Source organism: Salvelinus sp. IW2-2015, linkage group LG4q.2, assembly GCF_002910315.2.
Source record: "Salvelinus sp. IW2-2015 linkage group LG4q.2, ASM291031v2, whole genome shotgun sequence".
Taxonomy (NCBI): Eukaryota; Metazoa; Chordata; class Actinopteri; order Salmoniformes; family Salmonidae; genus Salvelinus; species Salvelinus sp. IW2-2015.
Genome location: NC_036843.1, coordinates 12,756,544 through 12,770,039, shown reverse-complemented (window position 1 = coordinate 12,770,039; position 13,496 = coordinate 12,756,544). Strand labels below are relative to the sequence as shown.

At 43.5% G+C, this 13,496-nt stretch overlaps 1 protein-coding gene across 4 annotated transcripts in view; it reads right to left on the bottom strand.

Annotated features, from left to right (window-relative positions):
* The window catches only part of prkcha (protein kinase C, eta, a), a 53,733-nt gene that overhangs the window by 28,968 nt on the left and 11,269 nt on the right, over positions 1-13,496 (bottom strand). For 2 of the 4 annotated variants that reach the window (XM_023986705.2, XM_023986706.2), the window contains 8 exons: positions 13,123-13,186; positions 5,735-5,888; positions 5,319-5,353; positions 4,834-4,916; positions 3,726-3,855; positions 3,465-3,598; positions 1,872-2,006; positions 1,599-1,772 (listed from right to left, as the gene is read on the bottom strand). In XM_023986705.2, coding sequence (XP_023842473.1) covers positions 1,599-1,772; positions 1,872-2,006; positions 3,465-3,598; positions 3,726-3,855; positions 4,834-4,916; positions 5,319-5,353; positions 5,735-5,888; positions 13,123-13,186 — 909 coding nt within the window. Of the gene's footprint in view, positions 1-1,598; positions 1,773-1,871; positions 2,007-3,464; positions 3,599-3,725; positions 3,856-4,833; positions 4,917-5,318; positions 5,354-5,734; positions 5,889-9,345; positions 10,101-13,122; positions 13,187-13,496 lie in introns of those variants that run through there. The other 2 variants (XM_070443376.1, XM_070443377.1) reach the window with 2 other exon arrangements.

Below are 13,496 nucleotides of genomic sequence, written 5' to 3'. Positions count from 1 at the left end.
TTGGTAAAACGAATTTAAGTTTCCCTGCATTTAAGTCCCTGGCTACTAGGAGCGCTGCCTCTGGGTGAGCGTTTTCTTGTTTGCTTATGGCAGAATACAGCTCATTCATTTCTGTCTTAGTGCCAGCCTCTGACTGTGGTGGTATGTAAACTGCTATGAAAAATACAGATGAAAACTCTCTAGGTAGATAGTGTGGTCTAAAGCTTATCATGAGATACTCTACCTCAGGCGAGGAATAGCTCGAGACTTCCTTAGATATCGTGCACCAGCTGTTATTTACAAAAATACATAGTCCGCCGCCCCTTGTCTTACCAGACGCCGCTGTTCTGTCCTGCCAGTGTAGCGTATAACCAGCCAGCTGTATGTTGAGTGTCGTCGTTCAGCCACGACTACGTGAAGCATAAGATATTACAGTTTTGAATGTCCCGTTGGTAGTTTAATCTTCCGCGTAGGTCATCTATTTTATTGTCCAAAGATTGCACGTTTGCTAGCATAATGGAAGGAAGCGGGCGTTTATTCGATCGCCTACGAATTCTCAGAAGGCAGCCCACCTTCCGGCCCCTTTTTCTTCGCCTCCTCTTCACGCAAATCACAGGGATCTGAGCCTGTTCCCGAGAAAGCAGTATATCGTTCGCGTCGGGCTCATCAGACTCGTTAAAGGAAAAAAAGAATTCTGCCAGTCCGTGGTGAGTAATCGCAGTCCTGATGTCCAGAAGTTATTTTCGGTCATAAGAGACGGTAGCGGCAACATTATATACAAAATAAGTAAAAAAATTAAGTTACAAACAACGCAAATAAACAAACAAAAAAACACAATCGGTTGGGGGCACGTAAAACATCTGCCTTCTTCTCCAGCTCCATTTTAAGCAGTGTACACTGTGCAAATACATAAATAATTTCTCATTACAGGTTAGGCACACATATGTTCCAGAATATGGGAGCAGGAAAAAACACTTCCCTGTGGAACATGTAGTGCAGTACTGTATGGGCCATAAATGTACCAGACATGACTAGCCAGCACAAGGTGTTCTGTTCAACTGCAGCACACTAGGTAGGTAAAGACTATAGAGCCCTTCCTGTGTTTATCTACTGAGCATGTCTTAGATTAACTTGATGTCATTGGTAAGATATTGACAAGTAACCCAACTGGATTAGTCATGGATATGAATGGTGTAGAGAGGCTCTGTGAGAGATGAGGTACAGCTACAATTTGCATTGTTAAGATATGAAGTACTGTAACTCCCACTCAAAGAAGACAGAGAACTATGGAGTGAAGATAGAGTGTGGTCTGGGGGCAGCTGAGGTATACATAGTAAGCTGTGTCTAGGAGCCAGAGTTAACCCATCACTCCACACTGCTCGATTGTCATCCACATTGAAGTAGACCAGCCAGGGTTCAAGCAACTAAAGCAGAGCAGGCTCTGGGTGGTAGAATAGCTCTGGCATCCAGATGGCCATTCACACTGTGCTTCCTGCGTCACACTCAATTTAACCTCTCACACTCAGATAACGTTAGGGCCTGCTGCCAGGCATTACAGCAAATATATATATTGTGTGACTGCAGTCAACTGTAAATGTAAGAATGTGTGCGTGTCTCACCAGTGTCTGAAAGCAACAGTAGAGCTGAGTGAGGTAGGGGTGGCAGCCAGCTAGTGACAGCACTCTCTTCTCTGTCATAGTGCACTCAACATCATCATCCTGCAGAATTATGTCCTTCTTCAGCACCTTAACTGCGAACACCCGCTCACTGCTGTTCAACCGAGCCAGCATCACCTGAAATAAGAATAAACCACACACACGTTAATTACCCAACTCCAAACCCTCACACAGTCCCTTGTGGTATCGCTCTATAGTGTATCACTATTGTCTCACCTTGCCGAAGCTGCCCTTGCCCAACACCTGTAGGAAGGTGAAGTCAGAGATACCTAGCCGTCTGGTCTGCTGCTGAGGGTTTCCACTCTCCCTCCTCACACTGAGGGCCCGCTCCTGGCCCTGCCCTCCAGGGGACTGGGGGACAACAGAGTATGTATGAAATGTATGTACAGTTGAAGTCAGAAGTTTACATACACCTTAGCCAAATACATTTAAAAACTAAGTTTCACACAATTCCTGACATTTAATCCTAGTAAAAATGTCCTGTCTTAGGTCAGTTAGGATCACCACTTTATTTTATGAATGTGAAATGTCAGAATAATAGTAGAGAGAATGATTTATTTCAACTTTTCTTTCTTTCTTTCTTTCATCACAATCCCAGTGGGTCAGAAGTTTACATACACTCAATTAGTATTTGGTAGCATTGCCTTTAAATTGTTTAACTTGGGTCAAACGTTTTGGGTAGCCTTCCACAAGCTTCCCAAAATAAGTTGGGTGAATTTTGGCCCATTCCTCCTGTCAGAGCTGGTGTAACTGAGTCAGGTTTGTAAGCCTCCATGCTCGCACACGCTTTTTCAGTTCTGCCCACAAATTTTCTATAGGATTGAGGTCAGGGCTTTGTGATGGCCACTCCAATACTTGACTTTGATGTCCTTAAGCCATTTTGCCACAACTTTGGAAGTATGCTTGGGGTCATTGTCATTTGGAAGACCCATTTGCGACCAAGCTTTAACTTCCTGACTGATGTCTTGAGATGTTGCTTCAATATATCCACATACTTTTCCTCCCTCATGATGCCATCTATTTTGTGAAGTGCACCAGACCCTCTTGCAGCAAAGCACCCCCACAACATGATCAAATCAAATGTATTTATATAGCCCTTCGTACATCAGCTGATATCTCAAAGTGCTGTACAGAAACCCAGCCTAAAACCCCTAACAGCAAGCAATACAGGTGTAGAAGCACTGAGTTTGAAGGTAGGCCTTGAAATACATCCACAGGTAAACCTCCAATTGACTCAAGTGATGTCAATTCGCCTATCAGAAGCTTCTAAAGCCATGACATCATTTTCTGGAATTTTCCAAGCTGTTTAAAATGCACAGTCAACTTAGTGTATGTAAACTTCTGACCCACTGGAATTGTGATACAGTGAATTATAAGTGAAATAATCTGTCTGTAAACAATTGTTGGAAAAATTACTTGTGTCATACACAAAGTAGATGTCCTAACCGACTTGCCAAAACTATAGTTTGTTACAAGAAATTTGTGGAGTGGTTGAAAAACGAGTTTTAATGACTCCAACATTAGTGTATATAAACTGTATGTGTATGTATCTACGTACGTGTGTGTATCAGTTGAGGCTGCTGAGGGGATAACGGCTCATAATAATGTCTGGATCGGAGCAAATGGAATGGCATCAAACACATTGAAACCATTTGTTTAATACCATTCCACTTATACCGGTCCAGCCATTACCACGAGCCTGTCCTCCCCAATTAAGGTGCCACCAACCTCCTGTGGTTTGTATGTGTGGGTTAACTTGGCACGCTATCTCTTCCTCTCCCGCTCTCTCTTTTCATCTAGTTAGCGTACCAGTGAGTTGCGTTTGGAGAGCCCCCCAGCCTGCAGGCCCATCTCTGCCAGCTTGTTGGCCAGCTCCACACTGTTGACCCCACAGCTGGGTGCTACGTTGCCCTTACAGCGGATGTGTACATTCATCTTACAGACTGCAGAGGACAGACACACAACAGACAGGAAGTACAGGTTAATAAGCCATGAAAATGGAACACCTGCCTATAAACATCTGAGAGAGCGAGAGAGCAAGAATATAAGAAATGAGAGAAAGAATCTTACTCTTGCAGTGTAGACCCTGTCTGACAAGGCCCCACAGTAGAGAACCACAGTGGTCACAGAAGGTGGGAGCCTTAAAGTTGTGGATGTTAAACTTATGGGGGACGTTGATACTGAAGCCTTGGTTGGTGGTCTGTGAATGAGAATTTATCAGAATGTCATCACATTGACCCAGTGGTATAAGGTACTTAAGTAAACAATACTTTAAAGGACTACTTAAGTAGTTTTGGGGGGGGTATCTGTACTTTACTATTTATGGAAACTTTTACTTTACTACATTTCTAAAGATAATAATGTACTTTTTACTCCATACATTTTCCCTGACACCCAAAAGTACTCGTTACATTTTGACAGGAAAATGGTCCAATTCACACACTTATCAAGAGAACATCCCTGGTCATCCCTGCTGCTTCTGATCTGGCAGACTCACTAAACACAATTGCTTTGTTTGTAAATTATGTTGGAGTGTGCCCCTGGCTATTCGTTTAAAAAAAATAGACTTTTGTGCCATCTGGTTTGCTTAATATAAGGAAGTTGAAATGATTCATACTTTTACATTTGATACTTGAGTATATTTTAGCAATTACATTTACTTTTGATACTTAAGTATATTTAAAACCAAATACTTTTATATTTTTACTCAAGTAGTATTTTACTGGGTTACTTTCACTTAAGTCATTTTCTATCGAGGTATCTTTACTTTTACTCAAGTATGACAATTGGGTACTTTTTCCACCACTGCATTGACCTCGGTTTGAATGGGGGACTGAATGTTAATACTCAATGTTATAAACCACACAGCCAGCAGGTAGCAGTGTGTGCTCAAGCAAACCATCACATGGCATCATGTCATTATGCCAGTTTGCTACAGCAGAAAAACTATCCTGCAGCAACAGGAAATGTGAATTATTATGTGGATTATAATTAATGGACATTTTAAGGGAAAATAAAGTCTGGAATTTCAAAGTAGAAATTACAAACTTTAGAAGCCTTTTTAAACCTGCATTGCAGTTCTCCTGCAACAGGGTGATCAAATTAAGATCCTACATCTGTATTCAGCGTTATTGTCGTTATTGTCATTCAAATGGCTCGTCTTTGTATGTTGTCTCACCAGCTCCTTGACAGGCTTCTTCATGCGTGGACACACCGTGACAACCAACTGATGACATCGCTTGTGAACCACACAAGTGCATACTGGAAACAGACAGAGAATGAATCAAAACAGCAATAAAACCATGTCTTTCATTAACACAGCCATTAAGTGTGAAATAAACCCTGACAAAGACATCAGCTTCCTGCTGAAACACTGGGGATTTTAATAAATTGTTTCTGAGAAAGACCATGTGGCTTAATTATTTGAGATAGAGGCCGGGCACTGTGAGATGATTGGGTTTTGGGTTCAGCAGCTCAATAATAAAAACAGGCCGTGTGAGAGAGAGCTCAGTCTCTGTGGTGTAGCACTGACTTCCTTTCTGAGTGGGCTGGTGGTCACAGAAATGGTGTGAATAAGAGTGAGAGAAAAGAAAGACTGGGGGTTTGAGCAGAAAGAAAGACCCAAGAAAGAAAACAGTGAAAAGGAGAAAAAGGGTCACTCACCTTGGCATTGGTAACCCTGCTTCCCAAAAACACCCCTGTAACAGAAGACCTGACAGTCAGGAATCATGCAAAGCATAATGTTTACATATGAAATATATTGTAAAGGGCTGTTTCTATTATAAACAATCGACAATACTATCACTATGTGTAACACGTTAGATGAACTCTATGAGGTGAGAGCAGTGGAGTGTGTGGTCTTGTATTACTACCCTTGTGGGTACCGGAAATCCCCAAAAGTCCCCACAAGGACAGTAAACCAAGGAACATTCTCCCAAAGACTAATTTCAATATAGGGATTAGGCTTAGGGTTACAATTAGGGTTAGGAGTTAAGGTTAGTGTTAGGGTACCTGAATGGAAATCCATTTTAGGTCCCCTCAAGAATAGTAAAACATGTTGTGTGTGTATGTGTCCTTACCAGATGAACTCTTTGCAGTGGAAGCAGAAGGTGGGCTGCCGTAGGAATGTGGACATGAACTTGTGTCCGTTGACCTGGTGAATTTTGCGTTTCACGGCCCCCTGCCTCTTCCTGTTGAACTGCTTAAACACCTTCACATTCCCCGTGGCGTCATCTTAGAACATGGGAACAGAATGGGATGGGGGTCAGACAGTATTGGGATTCCAACTGCAAGCTCTGAACCTTTACACCGGATCATCGCAGCTAGCTAGCTGCTATCCGAGTGGCTACTCCTGGCTAACGTCTCTGTCCCGAAGCAAGCATCCAGTTAGCCTAGAACTAGCCTCGAGCTAGGCCCATCTCCCGGCTAGCCAAAGAGGTCCTTCAGCCAATTCTTGGGCTATAATACCTATTTTTCCAATTGGCCCTTTTACTGCCGACACGGAGCCCCGCCGATCCATCACGACTGGTCTACCGGCGTAACCGTCCGAGGGGGTCTCAACAGGCCTCAACTGGGGTCTCAACTGTTACGATGTCGCCGAAGAACCACCTATTAGCCCCGGCCCGCTAGCTTTTCTGAACTCTGTGTCCCCTGCTCGCCTAGCGTAGTAGTGACTACCGAACAGCACCCTGACTCACCTATTGCTGCTCTTTTGACCCTATGATCACTCGGCTACACAGCTGATGCCCCCTGTACTGCTTCAATAACACGGTACCTCATTCTGTTTCCCTGTCGGCCCCAGCCTCGAACTCAGGTCCAGTATGTCCTAACCAACCCGCTCTGCCCATTCATCGCCATTTACCCGTTGTTGTCTTAGCTCTCCTGATCAACACCTGTGTTTGCTTTATGCCTCTCTCTAGTGTCAATATGCCTTGTCTACTGCTGTCTTGGCTAGTTCTTACTGTTTTATTTCACTGTAGAGCCCTCAGTCCCACTCAAAATGCCTTAGATAGCTCTTTTGTCCCACCCCACACACATGCGGAGACCTCCCCTGGCTTAACTGGTGCCTCAAGAGACGAATCCTCTCTCATCGTCACTCAACACCTAGGTTTACCTCCACTGTACTCACATCCTACCATACCATTGTCTGAACATTATGCCCTGAATCTATTCTACTACTCCCAGAAATCTGCTCCTTTTATTCTCTGTCCCCAATTCAATAGACGACCAGTTTTAATAGCCTTCAGCCGTACCCTTATCCTACTCTGTTCCTCTTGTGATGTAGAGGTTAACCCAGGCCGTGTAGCCCCCAGTTCCACTCCTATTCACCAGGCGCTATCTTTGTTACCGTAAAAGCCTTGGTTTCATGCATGTTAACATCAGAAGCCTCCTCCCTAAGTTTGTTTTATTCACTGCTTTAGCACACTCCGCCAACCCTGATGTCCTAGCAGTGTCTGAATCCTGGCTTAGGAAGGCCACTAAAAATTCTGATATTTCCATCCCCAACTACAACAGTTTCCGCCAAGATAGAACTGCCAAAGGGGGTGGAGTTGCAATCTACTGCAGAGATAGCCTGCAGAGTTCTGTCATGCTATCCAGGTCTGTGCCCAAACAGATCGAGCTTCTATTTTTAAAAATACACCTTTCTAGAAATAAGTCTTTCACTGTTGCTGCTTGTTATAGACCCCACTCAGCCCCCAGCTGTGCCCTGCACACCATATGTGAATTATTTGCCCCTTATTTATCTTCAGACTTTGTACTGTTAGGTGACCTAAACTGGGATATGCTTAACACACCGGCCGTCCTAAAATCTAAACTAGATGCCCTCAATCTCACACAAATTATCAAGGAACCTACCAGGTACAACCCTAAATCCGTAAACATGGGCACCCTCATAGATACCGTCCTGACCAACCTGCCCAAATCAATACACCTCTGCTGTCTTCAATCAGGATCTCAGCGATCACTGCCTGCGTCCGTAATGGGTCCGCGGTCAAACGACCACCCCTCATCACTGTCAAACGCTCCCTAAAACACTTCAGCGAGCAGGCCTTTCAAATCGACCTGGCCCGGGTATCCTGGTAGGGTATTGACCTCATTCCGTCAGTAGAGGATGCCTGGTTATTCTTTAAAAGTGCTTTCCTCACCATCTTAAATAAGCATGCCCCATTCAAAAACAAATTAACTAAGAAAAGTTATATAGCCCTTGGTTCACTCCAGACCTGACTGCCCATGACCAGCACAAAAACATCCTGTGGCGTACTGCATTGGCATTGAATAGCCCCTGCGATATGCAACTTTTCAGGGAAGTCAGGAACCAATATACACAGGCAGTTAGGAAAGCAAAGGCTAGCTTTTTCAAACAGAAATTTGCATCCTGTAGCACAAACTCCAAAAGGTTCTGGGACACTGTAAAGTCCATGGAGAATAAGAGCACCTCCTCCCAGCTGTCCACTGCACTGAGGCTAGGAAACACTGTCCCCACCGATAAATCTACGATAATCGAGAATTTCAATAAGCATTTTTTTACGGCTGGCCATGCTTTCCACCTAGCTACCCCTATCCCAGCCAACAGCTCTGCACCCCCCACAGCAACTTGCCCAAGCCTCCCCCATTTCTCCTTCACACAAATCCAGATAGTTGATGCTCTGAAAGAGCTATAAAATCTGGACCCCTACAAATCAGCTGGGCTAGACAATCTGGACCCTCTCTTTCTAAAATGTTCCGCCGCAATTGTTGCAACCCCTATTACTAGCCTGTTCAACCTCTCTTTGGTATCGTCTGAGATCCCCAAAGATTGGAAAGCTGCCGCGGTCATCCTCCTCTTCAAAGGGGGAGACACTCTAGACCCAAACTGTTGCAGACCTATATCTATCCTACCCTGCCTTTCTAAAGTCTTCGAAAGCCAAGTTAACAAACAGATCACCGACCATTTCGAATCCCACCGTACCTTCTCCGCTATGCAATCTGGTTACCGAGCGGGTCATGGGTGCACCTCAGCCACACTCAAGGTCCTAAACGATATCATAACCGCCATCAATAAAAGACAATACTGTGCAGCCGTCTTCATCGACCTGGCCAAGGCTTTCGACTCTGTCAATCACTGCATTCTTATCGGCCGACTCAACAGCCTTGGTTTCTCAAATGACTGCCTCGCCTGGTTCACCAACTACTTCTCAGATAGAGTTCATTGTGTCAAATCGGGGGGCCTGTTGTCCGGACCTCTGGCAGTCTCTATGGGGGTGCCACAGGGTTCAATTCTCGGGCCAAAACTTTTCTTTGTATACATCAATGTCGCTCTTGCTGCTAGTGATTCTCTGATCCACCTCTACGCAGACCACACCATTCTGTATACATCTGGCCCTTCATCAGACACTGTGTTAACAAAACTCCAGACGAGCTTCAATGCCATGCAACACTCCTTCCGTGGCCTCCAACTGCTCTTAAATGCAAGTAAAACTAAATGCCTGCTCTTCTACCGATTGCTGCCCGCACCCGCCCGCCACTCGAGCATCACTACTCTGGACGGCTCTGACTTAGAATATGTGGACAACTACAAATACCTAGGTGTCTGGTTAGACTGTAAACTCTCCTTCCAGACTCACATTAAGCATCTCCAATCCAAAATTCAATCTAGAATCGGTTTCCTATTTCGCAACAAAGCATCCTTCACTCATGCTGCCAAACATACCCTCCTAAAACTGACCATCCTACCGATCCTGGACGATGTAATTTACAAAATAGCCTTTAACACTGTTACGGATACAAGTGTTCTGTGTGTATCCTGTGTGTATTTCTTTTCTCTCCTTCTCCCCTACTCACAGGTGACAATAATCATTCCCCAATCAGTCATCAATCAGTCGCTAATCGGAAGACACCTGCTCCTTTTCCCTTACCCAATCACAGTCCCTTTCCCTTGGTTTAAAACCCCTGTCAGTTGTTTTCTCCCCAGCGCAATCTCTTTGTAACATGCCTTCTGTCTGTAGATCGCTTGTGTGGTTTGCAACTGCATGTCACTTTGTCCCCACCTGTGAGTATTGTTTTGGTTATGGTGTTTGAGTGTTTGTTTGATGGTGGGAAAAGGGGGTAACCAGACAAGTCGCCCTTGGGCTACACTACCCGTAGTTAAACATTGTTAAAAACACTAGTTAGAACTGGGCGGACCACCCCCTGTATTTTTGGTTAGTTAGTTAGCTGTTTGTGAAGTAGGCTAGTCTAGCTTAGGGGTGTTTTTGAATTATTATTCTTTCATTCCTTGGGTCCCGCTCAGCCCCTTTTCCTGCTCCCCCCCATTTACCGTGTGTTTATAAATAAACATTTAGTGTTTGACGGTAATTAAGTTGTCTGTTATCTGTTCTCACTGTTACGTTTTCACTACTATAATTTGCATGAGTTGTGTTACGGGTCCCATTACTATCCCCCCTAGACTGTCGGGCCAAAGGGATTCGTAACAAACACTCTACTCAGACTACATCCAATTTGCTATCACAGTGCTATCCGTTTTGTCACCAAAGCCCCATATACTACCCACCACTGCGACCTGTATGCTCTCGTTGGCTGGCCCTCGCTTCATATTCGTCGCCAAACCCATTGGCTCCAGGTCATCTATAAGTCTTTGCTAGGTATAGCTCCGCCCTATTTCAGCTCACTGGTCACCATAGCAGCACCCACCTGTAGCACGCGCTCCAGCAGGTATATTTCACTGGTCATCCCTAAAGCCAACACCTCTTTTGGCCGCCTTTCCTTCCAGTTCTCTGCTGCCAATGACTGGAACGAATTGCAAAAATCACTGAAGCTGGAGACTTATATCTCCCTCACTAACTTTAAGCATCAGCTGTCAGAGCAGCTTACCAATCATTGCACCGGTACACAACCCATCTGTAAATAGCCCACCCCCAAAAATTGGTGCGTGGGTAAAATCACCAGGGAAGCCAATCCAGGACAAAAAAGCCATACTACAACCGGTGTTGTGATAAATGCGTTGATTGCTCTATAACCTGTTAGCTCACATGCCTTACCACCATGACATATAGGCCTGAGGCAATAAAAAGACAGTGGCAGAATAAAGTCAACCACACGTTTCATTACAAAACCAGAGAGCAACATCTGTCCGGTGAAGTCCACAAAACATATTGCATGTAGCAAACAGTTACATGACTTACAGCATGGTAGAGCAAGGTAATGTTTCTGACATTTTCACACTACTAAACAACTATTTATTTAGAGCCACAGAGAGTTACCGCAAGTCGCAAAGAACTGGAGCTGTCTCCCCTATTCCAGCACCATTTCAACATCTTATCACCTATGCTTAGTCTAATAGTGACAACTACAGTGAACAAAAATATAAACGCAACATGTAAAGTGTTGGTCCCATGTTTCATGAGCTGAAACAAAAGATCCCAGAAATGTTCAATAAGCACAAAAAGCTTATTTCTTTCAAATTGATTCTAAGGAGTATTTCTCTCCCTTCATGTTGCCTAAATGGTCTATGACTGTCACAGTACACACTTTAATTTTTGTTGACCTAGGCTACCTGGCTAAAATACTTGCTCGCTAGCCTAACTTCCTTTCATGGGCAACGACAGGCCAGGCCAGCTAGTTAACATTAGCATACTACAATCTAGCTACACGTTGAACTTCCATCCTCTCAAGCCAGGGGCACAATGTACGAATTTATGGTTGGATCAGAATCGCCGTTTTAATGATTGACCAGTATGGAGAATTAAGTCCAAATCCCTATCTCTATCCATGGCTAATTTAGGAAAGGGACGATTTTAGCTAGCTAGCCACCGGAGAACAACACAATTCAAGTGTTTTTCTGTCAGTAATGATTGGCCTGTGATGTGATTGGTCTGAAGCCAAATCCAAACTGTCTACCCTTGAAAAATGTTTTTGTTGCACCGGGGCCATTCAAAGCTGAGCTCATTCAGTTTAATAGCTGATTGGCTATTACCAAGGGAGGCCAAATACTTGCTGGCTTCCCTTGCATTCAATATTACTGGCGGCAACCATGTCATACTCTTTCTGACCAGACAGCATCAGATAGATACGCTACACATACTGAGACAGAGGGGTGCTGTTTTGTTCATTTGGATGCTTTCTCCAGTGAGATACGTTCAGCCTCTTGTGAATTGAAGGACATTTATAAAACACAGAGAGACTGCACTACCAGTCTAAAGTTTTAGAACACCTACTCATTCAAGGGTTTTTCTTTATTTTTACTATTTTCTACATTGTAGAATAATAGTGAAGACATCAAAACTATGAAATAACACACATGGCATGTTGTAACCAAAAAAAAGTGTTTAACAAATCAAAATATATTTTATATTTGAGAATTCAAATAGCCACCCTGACAGCTTTGCACACTCTTGGCATTCTTTAACCAGCTTCACCTGGAATGCTTTTCCAACAGTCTTGAAGGAGTTTATTTTATATGTTTTTTTCTTGGTACATTTTTGGGGGAAGCCTGGCTTCCCTTGGCATCCATGAATACATGTCACTGATCATATCATGTATGGTACTATTGATGAGTGTGTGCATGTCTATAGGTGAGTGTGTATGTCTGTGTGTGTGTCTGTCTAGAGTAATAGTTGAGCTATTGTTATATTTGTGAGGTGCTAAAACCACATACGAACAGCGGAAAGTTCTATGTTTTAGAGTCCTGAGACAGATGGTGGAGTACTACACTGAGAATGGCACTCAAATGTCAGCTATTGAATGATGTATGATTTGCCACAGCAAAAACTAGGGTTTAATGTGTTATTTCATGGACGGAACCTCCCTAAAGCATTCATGACCTATCCCAATCGTACTCGTATACTCTTTACAAATTAAATATTATTATAATATTAGGGAATTGACCTTCAGAATGGAGAGGTTTATGAATGATATTATGATAAAGTGAGAGAAATGTGCAGAGCTAAGTGCAGTTTTGATTTACAGGGTATACAGGTCAGATGCAGTTTAGATAAGGTCTTGATGATTTTCAGTGGTGATAAAACCACGGCAGAGCACTATACAAATTGCTAGAGGGAAGTATTTTATTCAGACATGAAATATGGATGATAGAACATTGTTGCTTTTATCTGAAAGGAAACAAAGGAGATAGGATTCCCATCAGTCAAAGCATCTACAGTATGTCTTACAGTAAGTCAGTCACAGGCATGCACAAACGCACACACACAACCAGGTTTTTGTGACGCCGAATGTCTGTTTGACAGCCTGTTAGTTATCAGCTGCATCAGTGACTGTTGAAGCAGCCAGACAGACAGACAGACTTAACTTTAGAGGGTCGAATAGAACAAAATGTTACTGAATATTTAAGGAGTTGAAAGAATGTATGCTGTCTCAGTGTAAGAGAAATTAAAAAGATAGGAACAGAGAGGGAGGGAGAGAGATAGTAGTGCCATCGATGGATGAAATAGATAGAGGGTTAGTGTGAGATACAGTGAAAAAAAACTCTTACCATCAATGAAGGAGCCATTGAGTGCTATGAGTATGTACACCTTGCCCTCTGGCTCCAGGTCCACCTGCACACAAACACAGGAGACATTAGACTAGACTATTTAAAGGCCCAGTGCAGTCAAACATGATTTTCCTGTGTTTTATATATATTTCCACACTAAGCTTGGGATAATACTGTGAAAAATATGATGATGTCCTTTTAGTGTAAGAGCTGTTAGAAAAGGACGCTTGGTTTTGGTGGGATGATGTTTTGGCCTGCCTGGTGACATCACCAGGCGGTAATATAGTTAATAGACCAATAAGAAAGAGTTCCAAACCTCTGCCAATAACAGCTAGTTTTCAGTTTACCTCCCCACTCAGAACACTCCAAGACAG